The sequence below is a fragment of the Macaca mulatta genome, chromosome 3 (assembly GCF_049350105.2).
Source record: "Macaca mulatta isolate MMU2019108-1 chromosome 3, T2T-MMU8v2.0, whole genome shotgun sequence".
In the NCBI taxonomy this organism is placed as follows: domain Eukaryota; kingdom Metazoa; phylum Chordata; class Mammalia; order Primates; family Cercopithecidae; genus Macaca; species Macaca mulatta.
The window spans coordinates 103,497,187-103,524,294 of NC_133408.1; the positions used below are offsets into that span (position 1 = coordinate 103,497,187).

A 27,108-nucleotide genomic window follows, 5' to 3' on the forward strand; every position below is an offset into this window, starting at 1 on the left:
CACACATCCCTCTCATCCCGGACTCTCGTTTAACAGAACCTCAGCCTTAAAGAAAAAACAAAAACAAAGCTTGTACACACACACACAAACCCTCCGCTAGTATTCCTAATCTACTGTGGAATCTGTTGCCATAGCAGCAGGGAGCGGCTGCCCCCTCCCCTCCCCAAGCACAGACACACACTTCATCATGGGGCTCCCATCACGTTTTTAATTTTTTTTCTCTTTCTCAAACAGCAACAGCCAACACTGCTTTTCCACAAACTATTAATATATCTTTATAGTACTCTCTTGGTACTTTTTAGACTGCATTTGCTTCTAACTTCAGGTACACCTAGTCATGCGCCCATAAGTAAGGCTAATTTTATGAAGAGGCTGGTGCTGGTTTGCTTTTAGTCTTACTTATTATTGGATCCAATACTAAATGAATAAAGAGCTTTTGGGAGTTATCTAAAAGTAACATGGAATTGAGCTCTATGGCTCTGGGCACCTTAATTTCATTTTCTGAGATTTTGTATTTTCATTGTTTTGATTTTAGCTTATTGCTTTAACATACTCTTTTTTATTTTTAAAGAACTAAGTGTTAATGAAGGCATAGGAAAGAGTATATGATAATTAGCCAAGTTTGATATCATAGTTAACTAGCAGGTTCCTAGACAAATATATGATACTCTTCTTTTTATAATTAGACCATGTGAACATTAATAACGGAATGGGTTGGATTTTTTTTTTTTAATGTTAACATGCTTAGGAAAGCTGTAGAATTTACTTGAACTTAGTGTGTTAAATAAAGTCCTGGTTTTCTGAAGCCAAAACCAAACATGTTAGTTACTCTTAACCCAGGGCTGTGGGAGAAGCCAGTGATTCTAGGCCCACATTTCTCCTCTTTGAGAACTAGAAACCCCTCCATCAGGGCAAGACTCCCAAAGAGCTGCAGGTGGCAGTCCAGCTGAGTGCTTGTAGAGGGCGCCCCCCCACCCCGCCCCCCACCACCCTGCACCCCACCACCCTTCTCAGTCTCCTTCCCCATCACAGACACTGTGCCATCTTGGAAATGGATACTGTGCTATAGGAGGGAATGAGATTTTTGCCTCTTCAGAGCTTGATACCTCCCTCCTGATTCTTTTTAGTCCAGCTCCCCAGGTCTCTTAGGTCTCAGAGATGGAGCAACAGCTGTTATCCTCAGACCTGGTCACCAGGGAGGGATGTGCTCATTTCCAGCAACGTAGTTAAGGGGCTGGGAAAAACTAATTAAGCCTCTTGGCAGCTATGTGATTGGGCAAGTTCCCTAACCTCTTAGAGACTCAGTTTTCTTCTCCATAAAATAGTGATGATACTCCACTTCCGTCAGGCTGTTGATTAAATGAGACAATGCTTGTGGGAATCCTTACTATAGTGCTGGGCAGTAATTTGTATATACTCAATGAATGATCATCCCTTTTCTTTAAATATGCTCATAGATGATATGGAAAATTCTACTTTACCCTCCACGGTTATTTGTCATATCATGTTGTAGTTTTTAAAGATTTTTTCCAAAAACCTTTGAGAGAACAAATCCTCTACCCCACTCCCAAAAAACCAGGAAGAACTTTTAAAAAGTTGTAATAAAATATACATAAAATTCACATTTTTAACCATCTTCAAATGTACAATTTAGTGACATTTAGTACATTCACAGTGTTGTACACCCATCACTGCTAGCTGGTTCCAGAACTTTCTTCTTCTTCTTTTTTTTTTCCTTTTGAGTCAAGAGTTCCTCTGTCACCCAGGCTGGAGTGGAGTGGCGTGATTTTCGCTTACTGCAGCCTCCACCCACCCAGGTTCAAGCGATTCTCCTACCTCAGCCTCCTGAGTAGCTGGGATTATAGGCACCCACTACCATGCCTGGCTAATTTTTGTATTTTTAATAGAGACAGAGTTTCGCCATGTTGGCCAGGCTGATTTCGAAATCCTGACCTCAGGTAATCCGCCCACCTCAGCCTCCCAAAGCGTTGGGATTACAGGCATGAGCCCCTGAGCCTGGCCTAGTTCCAGAACATTCTTATCACACCAAAAAGAAACTCTGTAGCCCTTAAGCAATCGCCCTACTCTCCCCCTAGTAACCACTAATTACTGGCCTTCTGTCTCTATGGATTTGCCAACTTTGGATATTTCATATGGAAACATACAATGTTTGTTTTTTTTGTGTCTGGGTTATTTGACTTAGCCTAATGTTGTCAAGGTTCATTGATGTTATAGCATGTATCAGTACTTCATTCCTTTTAATATCTGGATAATATTCCATTGTATGTATATACCAGATTTTGTTTATCCATTCATCAGTTGATGGACATTTGGGTTCTTTCCACCTTTGACTATCATGAATAACATTGCTATGAACATGGGTCTACAACTTTTTGAGCACCTGTTTTCACTTCTTTTGGATCTATACCTAGGATTGGAATTACTGGATCATATGATAATTCTGTGTTTAAATTTTTGAGAAATAGAACAGCTACCAAACTGTTTTCCACCATGGCTATGCCATTTTACATTTCCACCAGCAATGTCTGAGGGTTCCAATTTCTCCGCACTCTTTCCAACACTAGTTATTTCCCATTAAAAAAATTATTATTATAGCTATCACAGTGGGTGTGAACTGGTGTCTTACTGTGTTTTAAGATTTTTTTATAGTACTGATTTTGTATGTGTCTGGACTCAAATTTCTATATCGATGTTCTTAAGCCTGCCATATTGCAAAGCTACATGAAAAACCACCTATACAAAATTCCGAACAAGAGAATGGTGTAAAGCTTCTTTTCCTTCTTGGCCCCTGCTATAGCTAAACATCATGACTCTGTAATCTGTAGTATGTTTAAGCCACTTGCAGACAATTTGTGGCAAATTAGAGATGATATCTGATGCCTCTGACCTTCTTTCTAATTTCTCTTTTTTAGGTTTTAGGGTTTCCTTTGGGTCACCCGAAATGTTTTTTAAACACTTTGGATAAGAACTAAACCACCTGCCACTGGGGACTTCCATACTCTCGGCTCCCTTATCATCTGATGGCATTTTGACTGTCTTGAGGCCAAGTGACTTGCTGTCCATGATGAGTGATGAGAAGAACCTTGGTGTGTCCCAAAAGTTGGTGTCACCTTCAAGGAGCACAAGTAGCTGCTCTTCCAAGCAAGGAAGTCGACAGGTAAAGTTTAACTCATGCAAATTTTAATATGCAAATATAAGCCATCAAGTTTGCTGGTTAAAATGCACACATTTACTTGGGAAATCCTACTTCTCAGTTTAAGAGCATTTACTTTTGGTTATCTCTTGACTGTGTGAGGAGAGTAAATTCTGTATAATTTTAATAATGTGTGCCTACCAGGTGGGAAGAACTGCATTTGGTTCTTCGTATAATTTTGTTTAATTCTTGCAACTGTCCTCCAGTGTAGATATTAACATCTCCATTTTCCCCATGAGGAAGCTGACTCAGACTGACCAGGTTACTTGCCCAAGGACACACGGCTAGTAAGGAGCAAACAAAGAACCAAAGCTCAGTCTGTTTGGCTTCAGAGCCCACACTTTGCTTTATATCCTGCTAAGCAAAACAAAAAAACCATCCATCATTTTTCAAGTAATTATAATATCCACCCCAACTTTCTTCCCTTCATCACACCTTTTGTGGCAGCTTGTAACCACAGATTGCCCTGCTAGTAGCTTCGAGTCTCACTTGCTTTAATATCTGTAATGGATGAGGGAACCTAATCTACAGAAAAATTGTCCAAAGGAATTAAGTAGGAGGAAGAAAGAATTGAAACAAAGGACTGAATAATTAACTCCTAAATAACTGTTGGGTAATTATATATTGTTTCTTGGTTTCCTTTCTAATGAATCTTTGTTGGCAGAATTTGCTGGTTTTAGATCAGTGGCAGTAAATGCACATTAATCATTATAATTCTTCCCCCAGCAGTTAGGTGGTGAGAGAATGAGCTGTCAGAAAGCTGAATTTATGACCAAAGTGGTCTGTGAGCCTTTTCAGCACCTGCTGGCTCTGTTGGCATTTCCTTTTCCTCATGGGAAGTGCTGGCCTGAGAAATCACCCAGAGTCTTTGGTTCCAGAATTGGAAGCAACAATTAAATAACTCCCACCTCAGTCACATCTACACATTTGGGGTCTCTCAGACTGAGCGTTGCCTGGGATAAGGAGCTTTGCCACCCATGAATCTGTGATGCCAGGAAAATTAGATTTTGCCACAGGTCTGACATTTGGGAAGCCTTCCAGGATCTCCCCTGAGGGGTTAAGAAGGAGAATTTTGTCAGCACTGTCATCGGTTCCTTCTGGGATTAAAAAAAAAAAAAAGAAAAGACTAAAATTAGTCATTGGCTAATGCATCATGGCTCCCTGGAGTTCTGTTTCATGAGGTTCACTCTTTGTCAGCTTTCCACAGGAGTATTTTTCTCCCTAAGCCAAAACTCTGGTTGGGGTTAAAACAGCATGTGGTATATCCCCTACCTGTGCCATCTTCCTTACACCCAGGGATTGTTATGTCCTTCTTTGATAAAGGGGGAGAACATGATTCCTTTAAGTAGCAGGTGGTGATTACACCATAGGAATTGGAACAGTACAATGAAATTCTCAGATCAAATACTACGGAAACTTTTTTCAGTGTGTTATTTGGAATTGACTGGGTTTTCACAAAGCTTTTTTGGAAGTTACATCATAAAGGGTAAGAGGAATGTGCTTCATGCCTCAACTTTTTTCTGACTTGGAATGCTTGGTCAATCAGTCAGTCATTCATCAAATGGTCATCTTTTATATTTAGGGTCTCCTGCTTTAATATGCATATAATGTGGCTTTATAAATGGAGACACTTCTATTTCCTCTGTGGCAAAGAAGGTGGAGAATTTAATAAGTTTATTTCAACTTCAGCCTGTGGTTATAAAGCCCCTGTTTTATTTCCAGAGGTCATTTTCTTAGTCCATCTGCTTTCTCATCCTTCTGTCGAAGAAAGGTGTTCTGTCCCAGGGTATGCGTTTCCATTCATGTGGTCCACTTTGGCCCCCCATACCCACTCTGCCTTCGCAAACTGGCCCAAGATTGTGCTTCAGTCTTTAAAGGTGCTACAGAGGTGCAGGAACCTTTGAAGCTCTCCTCCCTTAGGGCACACAGCCATCTCTGATGGTCTGTCAGTTGCTAAATATAAGGATGACACTGTGTTTCTAGTCACGTCACTGAAGAGTACCAGTTAAACACTTAAAACTTCAAGATTTACATAGTAAGAAATTTAATTAGAGGAATAAGAAATATAACTAAAGATAATCTGTGCCAATACCTACTTGTATTTCAAACACTAGTTTAAAGTCATTTTCAAATTGCTCTCTTCCTTTCATCTTAAGGGGATACATCTGATGTTGATTTTATTGGTCATTTTTCTTAGTGCTAGTTTTTCTCATGTGCTTTGGAATTGCAGCTTAGAGCTTCATCTAGAGATTGCTTCCCGTGTATTCTTTCTCTGCGCTCACCCTGACCCATCTAGGGATTTGCTATTGCCAACTTTCCACCTCTCAGGACTCCAGTGCAGAGTCAAGTCTAATATTTGCAGCAGGGGCCTGCTGTTCCATGATGATGATGGAATACCTGGGACCCGGCACCAAGCCCCAGACAGCATAGCCCAGTGCCTGGCTGTGAGGCTATGTCTCCCTCCTCACCTCTCCCTGGGCAAGCAGAGTTTTAAAGCTCTCTTTCATTGTGGTGTGGGGGCTTCCCCCTCCACAGTTTCAGATTTCCAGCAGCGAGCCTGGCTCAAGTCCCAGCCTTTTCCTGATGACATTTTTCACCCCATTATAATGCCCACAGAAACAGGCTAATGGACACCTCTGTCTACAGTATACTTTACATTTCTGTTTGGTTCTGATCCATGGAGATACTTAATCTTTTTTTGCCACATTATTCTTTTTTTTCAGGTTTGTTGAGGTAATAAATGACAAATGAAAGTTGTATATATTTATGGTGTATAATGTGATGTTTTGATACATGTACGCATTCGGAAGTGATTACCCATTATCAAGCTAATTAATATACCCATCACCCCCCATAGTTATTTTTGTGTGTATGTGTGGTAAGAACATTTAAGATCTACTCTTATAGCCAATTTCAAGTAAATAATGCAGTATTATTAACTATAGTCACCATGGTGTTACATTAGATCCCCAGAACTTACCATTCTATCATCTGTTTCTATAAGTTTGACTTTTTTAGATTCCACATGTAAGTGAAATCATGCAGTATTTTTCTTTCTGTGCTTGGTTTATTTCACTTAGCATAATGTCCTCCGGGTTCATCCATGTGATTGCAAATGACAAGATTTCTTTCTTTTTTAAGGCTGAATAGTAGTCCACTGCATAAGTATATATACCACATTTTCTTTGGAAATATTTAATCTTGTTTTTTATCGCACAGACAAAAAAGAGCCCTACGTGTTTATAACTTTGTATATTTTTGCCATATTTGGAGTAAGGGTGGCATTTTGTATATTTTTGCCATATTTGGAGTGAGGGTGGCATTTTGTATGTTTTTGCCGTATTTGGAGAGTGGCAATAGGGAAGGGGCACTAAATGCATGAACTTAAAACACCATCTTAGCTGGAAGACATGGTTTTTTAAAGTCATTTTTACTTAAATTCTCATCCAGTATTGCCAGGTGACCTTGAGAGAGTCTGTACTCCAGCCACACTAGCTTGCTTTCTCTTTCTGGAGCTGAATTTTCTCTTGTCCTTGTTTCTTGAACTGAGCTTAAACTTGAACCTGGTCTTCCTATCTCAGACCTATTCATATAAAATCTCATGGAGCTATATGTTTATGTATTGATATTCTCCTACCTATATATCTATGTTGAAAGAGCTTGCTTCCTTGAAGGAGAAAATGATTGAGAACTAGGTGTTTTCATTTTTATATCTGACCTAAGACAAAATGTACAACTTAGGGCCATAAAAACCCTAGGAGGAGGGTTCTATCATCTTTTAACTTAAGTGTTGGGGCTCCTGAGATTTTAAAAACAGTAAGCCTCACTTTGCCAGTACGAAAACAACCTGTCAATAAAATCTCTTCAAGATAATTTGAGGAGAAAGGTATGCATAGTGATTAGAACATTAACTCTCCAATCTTGGGTCTACCCATTAATTGGTTCTATGACCTTAAACTCTCCAAGCCTCAGTTTTTTCATCAATAAAATTGGAATAATAATAGTTCTTTTCTCATAGCATTGTGGTAAGGATGAAAAATAAGTACTTATTCCAGGGTCAGACTCAGGATAGGTGCTGAGTAAATGTAAACGTTTGTATGTTTTTATCATTATAGTTAACATTAGTTTGACCTTCATTCTTATTTGTGAAAGTCCTAAATGCTCATAGTGAATAGTTCTAGCTTTTTTTCTCCCAGGAACTTTTACAGAATCATACATGTATCCACTCATACCTTTTTAGTGTTATACAAAAGCCCACTAAAATATACACTGTACATGTGAATATATACTTTTAAAATAAAAAGTGCCTTACTCCACGCATTAACAAAATGCTTTTGTGAAGAATACAATAGAATGTTTAATAATTGGGCTACATTTGACATCTTTAGGCATAACCTATACCTAAAACAAGTGAAAACAGTTGATGAATTCTTACCCCATTCTGCTAAGCCATGCCCTTGCTTGGGTGGTAAGTGATTTTCCCCTCTCGCCCCCTATGCCAGCGTCTATCTCTTGGTAGTAGCTGCACAGAGCATTGTGTTAAGAAGGACTTTGCAGCTGAGTCTGCATTCAGGGGAAAGATTACCATATTTTTAGCTGTGACTTCTGGGCATAAGGCAGGGAGAGCACAGCATGGGCCCTGTGTTTGTCACCCCTTAGTGACAGAGAAGAGTTGAAATCAAGAGCTCTCTGTTGCAATCTTTATAATGTGTTATTGGATGAACTTCAGGTAACCGTAGGTTGTCTCAGTTCTCCATTCATAAAAAGGAGGAAAAACTCTCCTCCCGCCTTTTCCCCTGGAATGCAGTAAGAGAACATTGAGTGTTTTCAGTGGCTAAAAGACATTGAAAGTCTTTGGAGAAAAGTCCTCTGTAAATTCAAGAAACTGGTATAATTACAGATAAGCTGCCTTTACTTTGGCCAGTTCTGGAAGCAGAACTCACATGACCTTGTTTTAAGAACCCTGACACTCTGCAGAATTGGTTCTTTTTGAAGTAGATCACTTTTCAGATATCATGCCTTCACTATAGAGGAATCTCCTTTTCTTGTAGGAACTAAAGGCACCCTGCTTATTTGAAAAAAAAAAAAAAAAAGGTTGTTGGTCCCTCCTGACTTTCTTAATCATACCCTATTATTTGTAGAGTTCTAAGTGGATCTTCAATGTTCTTCCTCATCCCAGGTTTTGGCTCCACTATTCCTTTAGCTAGAATGATCATATGAAACCTTACTACCCTTTTGAATTATGTCATTTCCTTAGCAATAATTTTTATTTATTGCTTTAAGATTTTTAAATGATTTTTATAAAAACAAGATTTGCTCATTGTAGATTATTTACAAAGTAAATGTGAATTGCTATGCTTTAATTAACTTATTTTTAAATGGCTGCTGATAGGTCACATAAAATGCCTGAAAATGACCGTGGTTTGTGGAAGTCATTGGTGTCATTGTCAGATGGTTTCCTTGCAGTCCTGGGGGTGAAAGGCTGATTAGTGTTGATTCATGAGAGACTAGGAACAGAGGAGTAGAACAGCCCAGTTCTACCAGGCCCCTCGACAGGATTTGAGAGAGGCCGTCACACATGTTCTGGTTTGGAACCTTGAGCTTGGCTAATACCATGCTTAACACTGCCATTGTCTCTCCTCTTTCAGTTGCTTCATTGGTTAAAAAAGTGTATGGTTCTTTAAGTACTGGGTCCTGTGTATACATCCTTTTATTTCTCATAGCACCTAGGACAGGGCTTTGCACGTAGAAGATACAAATCGTCGGACTGAATTTATTGAAAACCAGCAACAAATATCCTTTTATTGGGGCAGGTGAGAATGTATGGCCAGGTATACATGGAGAACATGCGGGAGCAAAAAGCCCACAGATTCTTAAGCTCCCTACTCCAGTGACAGTTGTGAGGATCTATAATAAAATAAAGAAGGGCTTCCCCATTGATTTTATTCTGGCAAATGATAGCATCCATAAATGTTCTTCTATACCTGCGGTCTGTGAAGGAACTACTCTATTGAACGTCTGGAACAAAAGTAAAGATGCTGGCTCTAGAAACTGATGCGTGTTCTCACCGGCTTTGCTTTTTGCCTGCTGGATAACCTTGCCATGTTTTTTAACACATTCTGGGTCTCAGCTTTTTAGCTGTTAAGTTTGGATAATTTTGCTTACTTTTGAGAACTAAATGAAACAGTAAATAAGCATCTAGACTAGCACATGGGAAACATTCAGTAAATGTAGATTAAATTAATGAATGAATTTAATCATTCATTCATGCAGTTGCTCAGTAGAATTAGGTTAGGGTTAGAATTAATCATTCATTCATGCAGTTGCTCAGGAGAAAGATTACCATTCACAAAGTCTTGTAGATACATTAAGTGGGTTAAGGAATATCTAAGTGGGAGAGAGAATTGCTATTTTAAAATGTGTAAAATATGAGTAGTTGCAATTTCCTCTTATCTTTTTCCCACTGCCCCCTTATATTTCCTTTCTAGAACTTTCAAAGTAACACATTCCAGAGACCAGATTAGCTTGATAAAGATGACTGAATATGCTTTGTCTTTATCAAAAGAGTCCTATAGCCTTGAATTTTATTTCTTCAACCAATATCTATTGAGAGCCTGTTACAAAAAGGCCCTGAGCAGGGATATATGAAGCTATGAAGGACAGGACAGCTGAACAGTTCAGCATAAATAAGAGATCAACTCTGACTGGAAAGACTATGGGTTGTAAAGAGAGCACAGCCTCTATTCATTTTTAAAGTGTATTGTTAGCATTTGGCATAGAAGTTAGCAGTAGAGAGTAAATCCTGTCAAAATAATTGACAAGTGCTTCACTCATGATTGCAGGGGTTTTGAAATGGAGAGATCTATTGCTAGGTAAGTTTCCATACAATTATGCAATTCACTCGTGTCACCCTGCTAATCTACAGTGACTTGAACTCTCCTAGGGTCACCCAATGAGAGCTTATTTATGCAGGGTATTAGATTATGCTGCACTCCAGGGAGCCCAGCCTGGCTGGGCTCAGGGCTGGAACTCATGAAACAGGTGAGTGGAATAGGGAAGAATTTGCCAAGGAGGGAAAAGAGAATTAACACTTTAATGTCCAGGTGTTATTTCAGCTGTCTGGGTATTAAAAATGCTTAGTCCCATTTCTTTCTCTTTTTTTGAGACGGAGAATACAGTGCCGCAATCTCGGCTCACTGCAACCTCTGCCTCCTGGGTTCAAGCGATTCTCCTGCCTCAGCCTCCTGAGTAACTGGGACTACAGGTGTGCTCCTGTAGTGCCACCATGCCTTCAGGTGATCCGCCCTCTTTGGCCTCCCAAAGTGCTAGGATTACAAGTGTGAGCTACTGCGCCCGGCCCCATTTATTTCTTTTAATTTCATAATGTCTTTAGAGATACTAAGATTTAGTATCTCTAAATTTATTTCAGTATTCAGTACAGGCTGAATAAACACCACAAGACAGTCCAGTCAAGGAGGAGGGACCTTGGAAGCATCGTGGTTGTCTCACATTGTTCTGTGATGATCATAGAAGAGGAGAGGCAGTGAGCATGAACTCTGGAGCCAGATGGCCAGTGTTTGAATCTCCAGCTGTTTATAAGCTGTTTGATCTCAAAGTTAATACCCTCTCTGTGCCTTGTTTTCTTATTAGGTGTAAATTGCTTAGTTTGAGGAGAGCATGTAGTAGGAAGTGCTATGTAAGTGTTTGACAAATAAACATAGCCTTTTGTGAGCAGTGGAGTCCTGGGAGCCCTTAGGCAGTGTCACAGCTGCTTCCCTGCTTCTTTCCAGCTGGGAGGCGGGTGGCACAGTACAGGGACAGGCAGCTTGGCTTGTGTCTAGGCTGCTCTCAGAGGAAGACTCAGCATGGGACACTCCAAGTGAAAACTCTCCGATAGCATCTTCACAGCTCATAATATCCTTTCATGCTACCCTTTGGAGTCTCAGCACAACTCAGTGAGGTCTGTAATGTTTCCCCCACTGTGGAAAGGAAATACGGCCCAGAGATATTAACTGATTTGTTTGGAGTCCCATGGCTAATAAATGGTAGGGGACCAGGCAACCAACTATTTGGAGAGCACTGGGTTTCTTTAGATGGTAGAAGGCTTCTTCAGAAGTTTATTCAAGTTCCATGCCTTATGTACAAATGGTTGTTATTTAAACAAGCCTCCATCAGCGCACATCTTTATGAATGCAGGGCCAAGAGGAACGTGGATGATTGAAGTAGCCTTAGGGTCGCCGTTTGCCTGGAGCTGTTTTGTTTTTTTTTTTTTCTTTTTCTTTTTCTAGTGGACCCCACTGAGAGAAATAATTAACTGTATATTTCTTATAGTTTTCTAGATTCTCATTTTCTGGGCCTTTTACTTCTCCTCCTTACTGCTGACCTTTTAGCCACCCCTATGGTTATGACATACCTCAAAGGTAGGAAGGCTGAAGAAATAAGACTGAGTTCTCAATATATTCCCACTCAGAGTAAGTCTTATAAGAAACAAACAAACATTTGATATCAGAAGAGGTTAAAGTATCAGCTCAAATGACATATTTGAGTTGTCAGGACTTCTTTGTTCCTCTCCACACCCACAGATGACAGACTGTCAGCTGCATTCCACACTCTGAAGATCACGAGAAACTGTACTCTTAAAACACTTCTGGAAAGTTGCTGAACCGTCTGTATTCTGCAATTCTGGAATAATCACAGCAAATATATTTGGGTGAGATTTAGAAATATTACTTTGATGAAAACTACATGGAATGCCTTAAGAAAATAAATATATTTATTCATGGTTGGGAGTGGGCACATTTAAGATGCAGGAAGGCAGAACCCTGGCCCACATGCTCCGGTTGAGAGCACGGCGTAGCAGCTGTACAAGGTAATGGAATGTTCTCAAGAAGCTGTTGATGCAAATGTAAACTAAACTGACCGATTCAACAGCTCTTTCCTGGGGAGGGGAAAGTCTACTTCAGTAATTTGATAGTATGAAAAAACTAAAGGTCCAGAAGTGACAGTGTGAGAAGTAGGACAGAGGCACAACAGAATACTTCGCTAGTGTCATCTGACATCGCTCTAAAACCTACACCCTGGCCCTACCATCGAGTTCAGCTGTGTTTTCCACTGCATCTGTACACAAGCCCACATCACCATCTAAATCACCTCCTCTCTGTTCCTACTTCAGATGAATCACATTCCTGGCACATCTTGGCCCAGTGGTCCCTGGTGCCCTGTGTAGTGAGTTGAATCATCAAAAAACATGTTCACTTCCTACTTAATTAAACTAAAGTTACTGCACAGCAAAAGAAATAATAAATAGTGAACAGACAACCTGCAAAATGGGAGAAAATATTTGCAAACTATGCATCCAACAGGGAACTAATATCCAAAATATACAAGAAACTCAAACAGCTCAACCACAACAACAAAAAACAAATAATCTCATTAAAAAACAAGCAAAGAACATGAGTAGACATTTTTCAAAAGAAGACATGCAAGTGGCCAACAGGTATATGAAAAAATGTTCAACATAATCATCAGGGAAATGCAAATCAAAACCACAATGAGATACTATCTTGTATCAGTCAAATGACTATTAATACAAAGACAAAGAACAGCATGGTGGTGAAGATGCAGAAGAAAGGGAATTCTTTCACATTGTCAATGGGAATGTAAATTAGTACAGCCTCATCAGAAAACAGTATGGAAATTTCTCAAAGAACTGAAAGAAGAACTACCATATGATCTACTGGGTATCTAACCAAAGGAAAAGAAATAAATATATCTAAAAGTTACCTGCACTCATATTTTTATTGTGGCAGTATTTACAATATCAGAGATATAAAATTAACCTGTTTCCATCAAGGATTGAATGGATAAGGAAAATATGATATGTACACACAATGGAATACTGTTGAGCCATCAAAAAGAGTGAAATCATGTATTTTGCAGCAACACGGATGGAACTGGACCAGGTCATTATCTTAAGTGAAGTAAGCCAGGCACAGAAAGACAAATATGACATGTTCTCATAAGTGCATGCTAAAAAATGTGTTTGGGCGGACATAGAAAGTGGAATGATCTAGATAACGGAGACGCAGAGGGTGAGGGTGGGGGAGGGAGGAGGAGGACGAGAAATTAGGTAATGAATACAATGTACATGGTGATGGATACCCTAAAAACCCTGACTTGACCACTATGCAAACTGTGTATGTAAGAAAATTGCACATATACCCTATAGATATGTACATTGTTTTAAAAGAACAAGATGTGTCCACATCCTAATGCTGGAACCTATGAATGTTACCACATTTGGAAAAAGGATCTTTACAGATGTAATTAATTTAAAGATTTGAGATGAGGAGGGCATCTCAGATTATCCAGGTGGGCCCTAAATTCACTGACAGATGTCATTATAAGAAACACGTTGGGGAGAAGACAGACATAGAGGAAAAGGTGATGTGATGGTGGAGGCAGAGATTGGAGTGATGCAGCTACAAGCCAAGGTATGCCATGGAATGCTGGCAGCCCCCAGAAACTGGGAGAGGCAAGGAATGAATGAATCCCCCTGAGATCCTCCAGAGGGAGCGTGGACCTGCCAACACTTTGATCTTGGACCTCTGGCCTCCAGAACTGCTAGAAAATAAATATCTGTTTATTTAAGCCACCAAAGTTTGTGACTGCTCATCAAGTTGGCCTCAAGAATCTAAGACACCCTGCTGCTTACTGTGTGTCAATTTTTCTGGGAGTCCCAGCTCAAGTAGATCTAGGCCTTGGAGATTATGTCTGTCTGAGCTCCTGCAGCAGGTTTGTGTGAATCTCCCATTTGACATTTACAAATTTTCAACATTGTGGTATCCCTTTTATTAACATTTGTAATGTAAGTTAGATTCTTGAGAGCCAGCACTTGATTTTACATCTTTGTATCTCTAGTTCCTGATAATGAGCTTTGGACCTTTGAGCAGGGACCACCCTATTAAAGAGAAGCTCCATTACAAACTGGACTATAACATACTTAGCACTAAAGTCATTCCTTCTTTGATTTGTAAAGTTCTCTGAGATCTTAGCATTGTCTCTAGGTTCTCATTATGAGAACCAGTTGTTGTGTAGCACTGTGAAAATAATACACTTCTGATTAGGATCAAGATAAAGAACAGTTTATTGTGCTAAACTTCTGCCACTTACTCCTGTGATTCTAAGTCATGTGTGTGTTGATTAGTCAGAATGTATCTCTACTTTGATTGCAAATTTCAGTTAGCTCTGAAAAAATAGTTTTGAGCACTCTGTGAGAGAGAACACTGTTCTCAGCTGGTGCTGTCCAGCAAAGCAGTGGGTCTTCTTGAAGAGTCATGAATGCCCTGTAGTTGGCATACAAAAGTATTATATCTGAGTGTAGAGTCTGTGATTCTCTTCTGTGCTCAGACACCAAAGGGCAGGGCTCTGTGACATGTCACTGAAAGTTTTTTTTTAATTAAAAGGTAATAAAGGTAAAATATTAAAACAGTCCTGGGTGATATAAAAGGGAAAAATGTCTCGCCTCTGGCCCCAGTCCCATTCACACAGAAGCCTGCTTTGGAGTTTTTCTCCCCTCCACACATGGTATGTGCTCATGAGTTGGAGTCAGAAGACCTGGGTCCTGGTCCTCAGAAGCCCCTCACTCATTTTTGTGGCCCCAAACAAATCACTCAGCGTAGATTTCTCATCTCTAAATGAAAGAGCTGGGTAAATGACTTCCTCATTCTTTGTCACACGCTGAGACTTAAATATTCCATGATGGTACAGGAAAGCCAATCGTCATGGTATACTCTGAAGGGAAGAGAAAAGCCCAGAAGAGACCCGTGAGTCACTTGGGTGGACAGAGCTATCTTGTCTTTATTGACTAAGCCGCAAGCATATGGAGGGCAGAAACATGCCCCTGGAGCAAAAGATAGACTCGTTCCGCTAGGGGAGAGAGTAGTGGGGGTGAGAGGCAGGAGTGGTAGGGGAGGGTCAGTAGGTGGCCCTGGATGGACTCAGCTAAGTGCTAGTGTGCTTCTAGGTGATCCTGTCCAAAGTGGACACTCAGCTGCGAGGTTCTGCGTGGGATCTCCAGACTCAGTCTGCAAATGGGTTCTGCCTCTTAATAGTTTGCGATCTTGCACAAACTAATTTGGAGTTTCAATTTTCTCGTCTGTGAAATGAGGATAATAATAGTTTCATTACAGAATCACCACAAGGTACATCATATTAAGAAAATAGTAGTTGTCACTTTTATAACTATAATCACTACCACAATAGCAACTATAAAAACCCCATCACCACCGCAGTGGGCTGCATGGCCAGAGAGGAATGACATTTATGGGCTGGGTGTTTTCATCTTTAATAGTCCAAGAGACCCTGCTTACCGAACAGAGCATTAGGAGGAGAGAAAAATGCATAGAAGATGCTGTTTGTAGCTTTAAGGGGCTTGATACAATTAGGGGAATATTTAACAAATATTAATGATTTCCAAATATATCTGAGGGGCCTAAAAACATGCCAAAGTAATTGTAGCCATAAATGCTGAGTGAGTGATCAACAGCGTGGAAAAAGTCATATGTGCACTGAAGTGTTTTTGTTAATGCTGTTTTAACTATAAATCCATCTGTGGTCAATACAGTTGGAACGCGTTTTTCTCTTTGGAAACTCAGGATGGGAAGGACCTCAGGTGGAGCCACTGACAGAACTGGCAGCCCACAGGGTTTTGTCTCCCTGTTGTCAGTATCAGCTGCTGGCAAGGACTGCTTTTCCTTCGCTTTCTCAAGGGTTCACCACAAAGACTGTGTGAATATTCTCCCATTATCCAAGTAATGAAGGCACCAGTGTTTTTGGTCTGTGGCTAGCCAGGTTATAAGACTCGAAACATTCTGGGGCCTGAATCATCTGGATATTCATTTCCCTAGCCCTGGCATGAGATTGGAGAGCTACATCTCTGTGTGAAGGGAAAGAAGGGACGGTGACAGTGGCAGGTAGTGACTGCTACTCCCAAGTAGCCGTCAGAACCCAAGTGGGAGCTTCATTGCTCTGTCTCCTGCTTTCTTTAATCTTCTCACTTAGATCCCAAAGTCAGGAATTGTACCCGAGGTTATAGGGCTAACGCAAATGCTGCTGTTTAGTCTGACATGAGTTTATGATAGAAGATTTAGAAAGGATCTCATAGCTCACTTGTTCTAAACTCCCTGCCAGTCTTGGAACCTTCTCTGCGGTGCCTCTGCCAAGTGGCCACAGCCTCTGACGGAACACTCCAGAGACTTTCATAGAGCAGCCATGGCGTTTTTGTTATTTTTCATAGCACTCATTAGATAGTAAGACAACCCATCCTTTTAGGCAGAGCTGGAATCCAGGGCTTTGTAGTTCCCACCCATTAGTCCTGGTTTTGCCCTCAGAGTCTATCAAGTCAAATCCCAATTCTTCGAGACAGCCTGGTGTCCTGGAATGTGGCTACTCAAGTTGGGCTTATGGTCCAGCAGCAGTGATAGCCTCAACTGTGCAAGTGCAGAATATCAGGCCTCCCCCAGACCTACTGAATTTAAATCTGCATTTTAAACAAGATCTCCAAGTGATTGACATGCAAATTACAGTTTGAGAAGCACTGAGTGAGAGCTCATACACTACCTTTCTCCCAACTAATTTTTTCTTTTCTTAAAAATTGCCATTGCTATCAGACCTGCTGGTGCTAAACAAATAAACAAACAACCATAGCTGAGAAACATCTAACAAGAAACAACAACTCCAGCTCTCAGTGATTGAAATGTGAGTACAGTTTTGGTCTAGCATCAGTTAAAGCTGTCATTCTATTAATTGAAAATCTATTGACAAGTATTGTCAGTGTTCATAAAACAATCATAAAAGGTAATACTGATGATCGTTAGCCTTTCTTAATAGGCTGTAGAAGATCCTGAATGCCTTTAAAATCATTAAAGACAGATTAAATTATATGATTTAAGGCTGGGTATTACCTTGTGATTTTTAAAAAATTGATAAACAGATTAAACAAGTAATCAGGACACCCATTTTCCAACCATGCCTGAGAGAGGCAACCACAAAACTTTCTTCCCCAACACTCTTCAGCTGCAAGAAGAATAAAAGTTTAAATTGTTTTCTATTTCTGACATCACTGCAAGGGTAGTGACTGAGGATTCAGCATTTGAAAGGTGCCTATGGAAACAGCTGTGCTGGAGGGAAGTGCTTTCAATTCGTGCACTCAGCAATATGGAAATTAACTTGGCCAGCACATGAGCATGAATAAACGCTTAGCTGCCTTTGCAATCACAAAGCAGCTTTCTATCTTTGGCACTTTTCAGACATTCAGTAAAACAGACTAAATTTAGTGCCAGATGACAGCGCCAGACTGCCTTCAGTGAAACTCAAGCAAAAACCTTAAGAGGCCACATCCCCCAACCCCTCCCAAGTTTCTCTCTCCATCTGGTCTTCATGGTGACCTTTAAGCTTGACACCCCACAGGACGAGACATCAGTGCAGCCATGTTGGGCTAAGTCAGCAGGGCCTTGATTTCCCCAAGGGCCCAAGTCTACCCTGTACTGTGTCTCAGGATATGCAGCTCAAGATGCGTGCCCTACTCTTGGGTCACCAGGAGACACTCCTAAGTCCTGGTTCCTTTAGCCAAAAGAAATCAACATCCCTCTTGTTTTCTGTCCTGAGTGCCAACTCACTCTAATCCAGCACACATTATTAAAGTCCCATGTCCTGAAGGTTCTCAGGGATTCTTTTGATACCCCCCTTGCTTTGCAGACTCATTCAGTAAATATTTATTTCGGCCCCTATTTCCCAGGTAGTAGTATTGTAATAAATAAGACACAGTCCCTGTCCTCACTGAACCCATGTTCTAGCTAGGGAGGCTGATAGTGCAAGGTGACTGTCATCCAGGGAGGAGGTTTGGGCCTAAATGAGAATTTACCAGGCTAAGAGGTAGATGGGGCAGGCTTTCCAGATATGAAAAAAATGAATGGCAAAGACTCGGCAGCCTTAAAATGCACAGGCTAGTTTCCCTTCCCTGTTTGGTGGGACTACAGAATAGGGAAAATGGTAGCTCTGAGCAGGGTTGAAGACCTAACTTGCCTCCATCCATACTGCACTGTTTCTTAACTCCTTCCAATTGTCTCAAGGTCTCGACCCTCCACTGTTCTTCTACCCAATGGGATTTACTCCTTTTTCTTCATCAGAATTTTCATATTTAAACTACAGTAAAAATGCAGTATGCTATAATACGATTTACTCCTTTTTCTTCATCAGAATTTTCATACTTAAACTACAGTAAAAATGCAGTATGCTATAATACTTAAAAATGTAAGTTCTGCAGTCAGGTGGCTTCATCATTTGGTTTTATAACATCAGGGAAGTTATCTAATTCTCTCTCCCTCAGTTTCCACATGCAAAAAAATAAAGAATAATAAATCCAATCTCAAAGGTTGTGCAGGAATTAAACATGATCATGTAAGTATGGTGTTTAGCACATTATCTGAAATATAGAAGATGCTTAATAAGTGTTAGCTATTGTAATTGCTCTATTCTTTCAACTTATTTATTAATATCTACTATGCACTATTTTAAGTAGTGAACAAGACAGAAAAGGTTCCTACTTTCGTGGAGCTAGAAAGTGTTCTCCAATTATTTTATATTATTATTGCTTATATTGTTATGTTTATGTATTATTTCAGCCGACCCCACTGTATATTTAAATGGCATGCTGTGCAGAATTGTGGATACAGCTTAATATTTCTTTGTAAGCCAGCTACTCAGTGCCATTTACTTGGTTTGAGAACTTATTTTCTCAGTTTGAGACCCCAACAATGAATAAACCAGGAGAAATATTTTAGTTCCTACTAAATATATACTTAGTACTTTACTAGGATTCTAAGCAGGTTGAAAAGATGGTCACTGCGATAGTGTGGGAAGAAAAGATGAAAGCACTGGAGATAAAAATGGAAGGGAAGAAAAAAAAACCTTACAAGTTAATTAATTGCTAAATTATTTGGTAATGGGCAGTAATAATAATGTGATTTATAGGAATATGTGACTGATGTGGTTTGGGTAATTTAGGAATTTCATGGAAGGAGATAGAAACCAAACTAAAATCCTGAAGAGTGAGTTTGGTTGGTAAAGATCAAGAGAAGATTCTGGGAGGCCAAAATATAAGTAAATCGCCAAAGTGGAAATAAAGACAACCATTTTGTCATACTTATTTTTATATTGCATGAAGGACAGGACACAACGAGGCCCCAGAAGTGGTTGTTGACTTTAGTACAAGTGAGGAATTAATGGAATGGATGAGAGCCGAGGTTAGGATGGTGGCTGGGGAATCGAGAGGAAGGAAGTAGAAAATACACATTTTGAAGATGGAACCAACAGGACTTACTTACAAGAAAATATTAAAGCCTTTACAATTTTCAAAGTGATTTCACATATGCTGTGTCCTGGCCTAGTATTCTTTCTTACAGCAGCACACAGAATTTGCACCAAGTTCATTAGTGGTTCTTACCCTGTCATCCACGTAACCAATGTCCTCTTATTATGACCAGTATTTTAATGATTGCTTTACTCTCCTATAAATTTGTGTGTGTGTGTATATATATAATTTGTAAATATATATAATGTATATAATTTTTATATATTAAGAATTACATATATATATACACACACACACACACACACACACATATATATATACACACACATTTTTTAAGAGACAAGGTCTCACTCTTTCACCCGGGCTGGAGTGCAGTGGTGTGCTCATAGCTCTCTGTAGCCTTACACTCTGGGGCTCAAGCGTTCGTCCTGCTTCAGCCTCCCAAAGTCCTGGGATTACAGGCATGCGCCACTATGTCCAGCTGAAATTCATTATTAATGTAACCTACTTGAATACATAATTTTGAAAATGTCAGCATCATGCTTTACTGTAATATAAAGCAAAATTCAACGAATGTGGTTAATGTTAAAACATACATTTCAATATGTAAAAGCCCAGGCATGACCACACCAGAAGACATAATGAAGTGATCAGATATACCTATACATAGAAAGGGACTGCTGCAAATGGAGAGGATACAGGTATGCTGTATTAATAACTCAAATAGCATGGCCTTCAGCAACGTCATTCTCTAAAATAGTGGGAGACACTTGGCAAAGTTCCAACAAGAACAAAATACAGTCTTCCCTCAGTTACTCAGCACTTACATCCCAAGAGTGCATGAAAACCATGCAAAAATACTTTGATGTATGTGTGAAACAGAGTTCGGCTCCATGCTCAAGTGATTTTAAGTCATTTCACCTACAGAAATGGCTAATGGCACTTTGGGAAGTCTTTGGGGTGTGGGACAGCGTTTTCATTGTGCAAGACCAAGGCATTGTGGGACATCTAACATTCCTGGCTCCTAGCCATTCCATGCCAGAGGCATCTCCTTATCATTGTCACAACCAAAAGTGGTTCCAGGATTCCACAGTGGTCCTGAGGGAGCACTCGCAACCTCATTGAGGACCACCAGGCTAGATGTTGGCCTCATGCATGGACGGTGACAGGCGAGTTGGCGGTGGGGCGGGGGGGCAGATTTGGATGTCGACTCCAGAAAAGGAGTTGGTTGCATTGCTTTTTTAGCCAAGGAGAGTCTTCACTTTCTTAAATATTTCAAATCTGGCTTTTCCAACCTGGTAACAGTTTCAAGTTCTGACCCTAAGTGGAAGATAAAATGAAGAAAGCACAATATTTTGTAGGAAAAAAAATCAACTCCTATTTTTGTTTGTTTATTTATGTTAAGGGCCAACAGATGTGCTTTAATTCCCTGCCCTCCTTGGTGGCTCACTGATAGGAATGCACTCTGTCTCAGGAGGAGGAACAATCCAGTTCTAACAGGAATTTTTGAAATAGTTCTCAGATTTAATTTTTGTTTTCCTTTAAACTTACAGGTATGATCTTATCTCCTCTGTTTTTTCAGTTTTGTAAAGGATGCCATAACGTCCGATTCCTCTTGGTATTTGCATTGTGCACAATCAAATGTTTTGAGCAGATGTGCATGATTGTTTAGTATTAGTGCTCTGCAGGTTGCTTCTGCCTGGGAGTCTTAAAATAAACAAATCAAAAGGACTTGATCCACTTAGAGTACTTCCAGAGGATTTTAAGTCTTGGATTTTTATTTAACAATGACAACAACACCCACACCCCCTTCTTTAACAAATGTGGATGCATTGTATCTCATTTGTAAATAGTCATTCGGCTCAAAGATACTGGGCATACTTCAAACGCATACTAATTTATGACATTCCAAGAAGATAAATCTGTTTGCAGACTTATTCCAAGACTAAGTTTATTCATTTGCCAATCAGGTGCATACTATTCACAGGACAGCAGGTTAGGCATTGTGGGGAAATCAGAAATACTCTGGACCCTTTATGCCCTCAAGGAGCCTACTGTCCAGCAGGGATGATAAAACCTCATGTACATACTATCATAAGTAAGTGGTGAACCTCTGGAAAAGTAAGATGGAGTCCTTATGGAGTCTCTAGGGATTAAATGATATTTTCCACCGGAGGGGGTGAAATTTGAGGTGGAAGTTTTAACTTGACAACCTTAAAGGTTCATTAACATTTAGACAGGTAAAGTGTGTTAAATTTTGAGGAATGACTTTCTGAGCTAAAATAAATTCAAGTAAGATTTTTTTTTGGTGTTTTTAAGTAATAGGAAATCTGACTTCCCATCACTTATTTGTATGCATTTATTGTCTGAGTGTAATTAAGTGACTTGGAATAATTGGTAATAATTGCTATGAAGAAATCTCATTCAACATTGCTACCTTCCTTAAAAAAAAATCATCTAATTTAAAAGCTGGATCTTTTTTCGAAGCTTTGCTTTTTTCCATTGAGGAAGTCTCTTTCACAACTCCAGATCTCGGGAATACCACTGTGATATTTTAAAACTCTGGAATGTACCTTTAATTGGATTCACAGTAAAGTGCCATCAGATAGGAGACAGACCCGTCACGATCGTGATGTAAAGAGTTCCGTTGCTAACGTAGGAAAGGGTTCTCATTACCAGGTGGGTCCCATGTATTGAACTTGAAGACAACACAGAAACTGAGCCAGAGCCACTCAGGACCCTGTGTGGTTTCTGTGCCCTCCCTATTAGACCACTTGTGTCCCAGGACTTGAATCTAACTGCCTCCTGCTCCCTGGTGCTGGTTCAGACTCACTGTCCATCTCCCAGTGCCCTTGGCTTCTGTCTGTAGCACCTGCTTGTGGGCTGGAGATTTGACTCAGAGCAAGTTAGTCCAGGTGAAATCTTGGCTGAAGTGTCATGCTTGTCAAAACTTAATTACTCTGTGTTGGAAATATTTTCTGTTGGATCTGGCTGGCAGTTACTAAGTATATGTATAAATGTATAAATTTATCAAGGCATACTCTTTAAGATTCGTGCATTTCATGTAAATTATATCCCAATAAAAAATTTTAAAAAAATAATAAAAATAAACTCTCCCAGTCACTGAACTATTGCCACTTTTGGTTTATCTTCAGGTGATTAGCAATGATGTATTCATTTTTAAGTATTTAAAAGTAAATTTTCAGAACTTTTAGTGTTTTTCTTTTTATTTCTTTTAAAATTCTTTTTCAATTAGTTGAAATAACCTAAATAGCCAATAGTGGAAGATTAGTTGTAAAAACTGTTTGTAATAATTGGCCAAAGAAAGAAAAGTTTTTGAAACAAAAAAAGATGGAAAAAACAAATTTCTGGGAAAAAAGAGTGAAAGTTCTTGTTGCAAAAATATACTTTTAATGCATCTAGATTTCCAGTACATTTAAATACCTAGAATTTGTGGATGCTGATTTTCAACAAAATAATTATTTCAACCAAGTTGTCATATTTACTGATTTGCATTGTCTCATACTTTTCAGCCAATTCTTAAACCAACTTCCTTCCCCCAACAACACACCACACACACACACTCTCTTTTGGTTAAAATTCAGACCGAAGTCTAGTGCTGAGCAAACAGTAATTGCATGGTAATGTCAAAGTGAACAAAAATAGAACTTACAGGAAAATCTTTACATTTAACTGTGCCTATTAAGGTTCAAACACCGAAAGAAACATTCTCTTCTCAAAAAAGAGCTTTAAAAAAACTGAAATTCGATGCCACTAAATTATAGAATTAAATCTATGAAGCCCAGGGACTGTATGGAAATTAAATTTGGATTTCTTCTCCCCAACAAACCCAGCCAGCCTCCCCATCTAGAATAAATTTACTGATAGGATGCAGTACTTTTTACCATTATTATTTTTCAAAAACGTAGACATTTAACATCAACTCTTTTGTTGGAACAGGACAGCTGGGAAGTGGTGGAAGGACTGAGGGGGGAGATGAATTACACCCAGGAGCCACCAGTTCAGAAAGGATTTTTGCTAAAAAAGAGGAAATGGCCCTTAAAAGGCTGGCACAAGGTAAGGTTGTTCTTGGCCTCCCCTTTATTTGCATTCACACTGCCCCACTCAGCACCTGGTTCTTAGGCACTCATATTTAATTTCTAGTTGTAATTTGAGACCAAGAAAAGGGCACCTAAATTGAATGTCTTAATTAATAATACTTTCTTCCCCACAGAGATTCTTCTATCTGGACAAAGGAATCTTGAAATATGCCAAGAGCCAAACCGATGTAAGTCTTTTCGTGGGCCCAGTGTGGTATTGGAGAATCCTAAAGGGGTAACCATCAGCTCAGAGATGAGAGTGCGTATAGTTGAGGATAGCTCTTCTCAGAACTGGAAATCATAGAGGGGAGTCACTTCTGTCTGAGCTCTGGGTTCCAGGCAGGCTCAGTTCCTCCACCAGGTCCAGGTGCAGGGGCTCCCCCAACACTCTCAGGGCATGCAAAGGTCTGTTCTGGTCTTAAGGTTGTGCTAAGGAGTTCCCCGGGTGGGAGAATACATCCTCGCAGCTAGATAACAGGAACAAAACATAGGGCGTCCCTCTTTCTTGTACTGTGACCAAGGGGTTCGGGGAGAAGGCCCTGGGTGAAGAAGTTCCTTTTCAAATTAATCCCAGGCAGTTGGTGTGTGAGGGCTCTGAATGACCATTTGTTCTGCCCCTTGAAGGAGTCCTGCTCTTCTCCCTTCTTCCTCTCCTGTCCTCTCAGCTTCCTGCTCTCACTTCTTTTATTAATACATCACTTCTAAATGAATGTAGACACCAGAAACTAATTCAGCGGGAGGCAGGGCAGTTGACAGGTGAATTCACTGCTATGGGAGTCAACCCACAGTGTTTACTCTTTTGCTTCCTCACATCCTGACTGTGTAAACTGCTTGTTACTTAACCCCTCTGTACCCCAGTTTCTTCATCTGTAAAATGGGGAGAGTACTTCCTACCTCAGAGATTCAGGAAGACAGTGCATGTCCAGCACGTAACTCAGCACTGGCTCACGCTAAGTGCTTGAGGAGTCGCAGTGGTTGTGATTTTACTGTCAGTGGGTGTGGAAGGGTGTGTCAGGGTTGTGACTACTGCTTTTAACACCATGGTTCCCAAGTGACCCTCTTGGTGCCTCTGCAGATAGAGAGAGAGAAGCTGCATGGCTGCATTGACGTGGGGCTCTCAGTGATGTCTGTAAAGAAGTCATCAAAATGCATAGACCTTGACACCGAGGAGCACATCTACCATCTGAAGGTGAGGCTGCTTCCCACTGTGCAGAGTTGACTTATGTTGGGGAAGGATTGTCAGTTATTATACTGTTGGTGATGCCTTTTGGGTATTCAGCCAACATGTAGAAGACCTTCGTTACCAAAGTGTTTCTCATGGACAGTGTTGGTGTTTGAATGGGATGTCATTGTGCAGGACTGTCAGCACTGCTTGAAGGTTTAGCCTCCTGGTCACCTCATCCCCTAGATACCAGCCTGCCCCCAGTGATTGTGACAACAGTCAACAATGAAAAATGTTGTTTGCAAACCATCTCCACTCAGGCAGTAACATCTTTAGTGAAGAACCATTTACTATAGGTTAACATGTGTTCCTGAAATATATATAACATTTAGGCCGTGGAGCCCTGTTTTATCACTTTGGCTAATTTTATAGGAATCCCACCAAAATTCTAATATTGTAGTGAAATGTCAGGAATTTTTCCCCTAAAGCGTGGATTCCCAAATAGTACTTCAAAGCTGCTTACCCTCTTGTGCTGTCTCTCCTGCAGGTGGTAGAGATAGTCAAAACATGAAGCGTGAGATCTAGATCTGGTTCAGATCTTGATGTGGCTACTCACTAGCCCTTGAACTTTGGCAAATTACTTATCTCTGAAAGTCTCAGTTTTTTCACCTAAAACAAAATGAAAATTATTATAACACTCATCTTGTCGGGCTGCATGTAGAAAACTTGGCCTAGTGCCTGGCCCAGTGTAAACTCAGGAAGTGTAGTTATTGTATGTGCTTGTTGGATGGTACCCGAATGTTAGAAATTAATTGAGAAAATACTAAGACTGTTTTCTTACTTGGGAAAATTACTTGAGATATTGGGAATGGGGCCCCAGGATTAGGAAAACGAAAGCATGAGATCATGAGCTCCTTGTCTCAGTGTGTCCCTGTCCTCTCTATGGCATGTGTGTGGTGACTGAGCCATGTGGACCACATACCTGTGGTTGGTTGAATGGGCAAGACAGTCAAATCTTCACTATTTCCTAGCCTAACTGTATCTCTGGGTGTAGCTAATTGTGTAAAGCAAGGTTTTTCAGCCTCAGCACCATTGACATTGTGAGCTGGATAATGCTTTGTTGTGGGAGGCTGACTTTGTATAGCAGGATGTTGAGCAGTGTCCCTGCCCCCTGCCCTCTCTCTAGATGCCAATAGCATCCTTCTCCAGTTATGACAACCAAAAATATCTCCAGACATTGCCAGGTGTTCCCTAGAGGCTAAAACCACCCCTGGCTGCAAATGACTGGTGTGAAGTATGGGAGGGAAAAGCCTATATCTTAAGAGAAAAAAGAAATTTAAGAAAGAATACTATCCTTTATTCTGTTTCAGTGATCGGTCTCCACTAGAATAGTTTAGGTTATTTCTTCAGGTACTTCCAATGAATCTTGGCTCTGTATTTTGACATGGTCAGGAATTAATAGGTTCTTATTTGCCCACTATTCTGGTTAACAAAATAAAAGTAATTATGAATTAATAATTTTTAAAGGGTTAGAATACCTTAAAATATATTGAATGCTAATATTGTGATAAACGCAGTTTAATATTTCTCTGTGATTTGCTTTAAGTTCTGTTTGGTTTCTTGTTCGTTCTTTTGAACATCAGCTCTGATTCTTAGCGTAGGCAAGTGTAGTTATTTGAGGGTTCTAGTTAATAGACTCAGTCAGGCAGTTTTAAATTGTGGGCTGTTTGATCCCATTTATTTTATAGATAAGGGATCCTGGATAGCAGAGAGATTAAGCGGCTGTTCACCCACGACCCTAGAACTACTTGAGAGACTGGAACAGGACCCTGGACAGTTATTTAATAAAGTGCTCTTATTCTTCTACCTTGTTTAACTGATAAAAAAAGTGAGTCCAGATGAGTGCTTGGGCACTGACTTCTAAGGGCCTCTGAGAATAGATCAGAGCAAAGGATGACACAAGATTCCTGTAAAATTCCTTTTAACCACATCTGGGAAATGAAATACATTTCAAGAACATAATTTAGGGGAGACAAATAGGTGTGAGTCTGTTTGTATTGCTTCTTCCTGTAAATGACACATTAAAAAGCCCCTGCAGGTGCTTCCAGTCTTATAGGTACTTCTAACAATCAACACTAGAGCCAACCTAACAGTTCCTCAGTGAGTGATATTGCTGGCATTTATTTGCATATCCTAGCTCTCATCTCTGGCATTAGTAAAGATTTTCACAGTTTGACCTGAACTTTTCATCTTGGAAGTT

General features: G+C 40.0%; 1 protein-coding gene across 9 annotated transcripts in view; it reads left to right on the forward strand.

Moving 5' to 3' along the window:
• Positions 1–27,108, forward strand: part of OSBPL3 (oxysterol binding protein like 3) — a 185,324-nt gene that overhangs the window by 85,093 nt on the left and 73,123 nt on the right. For 8 of the 9 annotated variants that reach the window (XR_013415907.1, XM_015133885.3, XM_077998012.1 and 5 more), the window contains exons 2-5: positions 2,934–3,178; positions 23,547–23,663; positions 23,821–23,874; positions 24,762–24,875. Coding sequence is in view for 8 of the 9 variants with exons in the window: in XM_015133885.3 (XP_014989371.3) it covers positions 3,083–3,178; positions 23,547–23,663; positions 23,821–23,874; positions 24,762–24,875 (381 nt within the window). In the remaining variant the exon portion in view is untranslated. Of the gene's footprint in view, positions 1–2,933; positions 3,179–22,139; positions 22,266–23,546; positions 23,664–23,820; positions 23,875–24,761; positions 24,876–27,108 lie in introns of those variants that run through there. The other variant, XM_028845952.2, reaches the window with a different exon arrangement.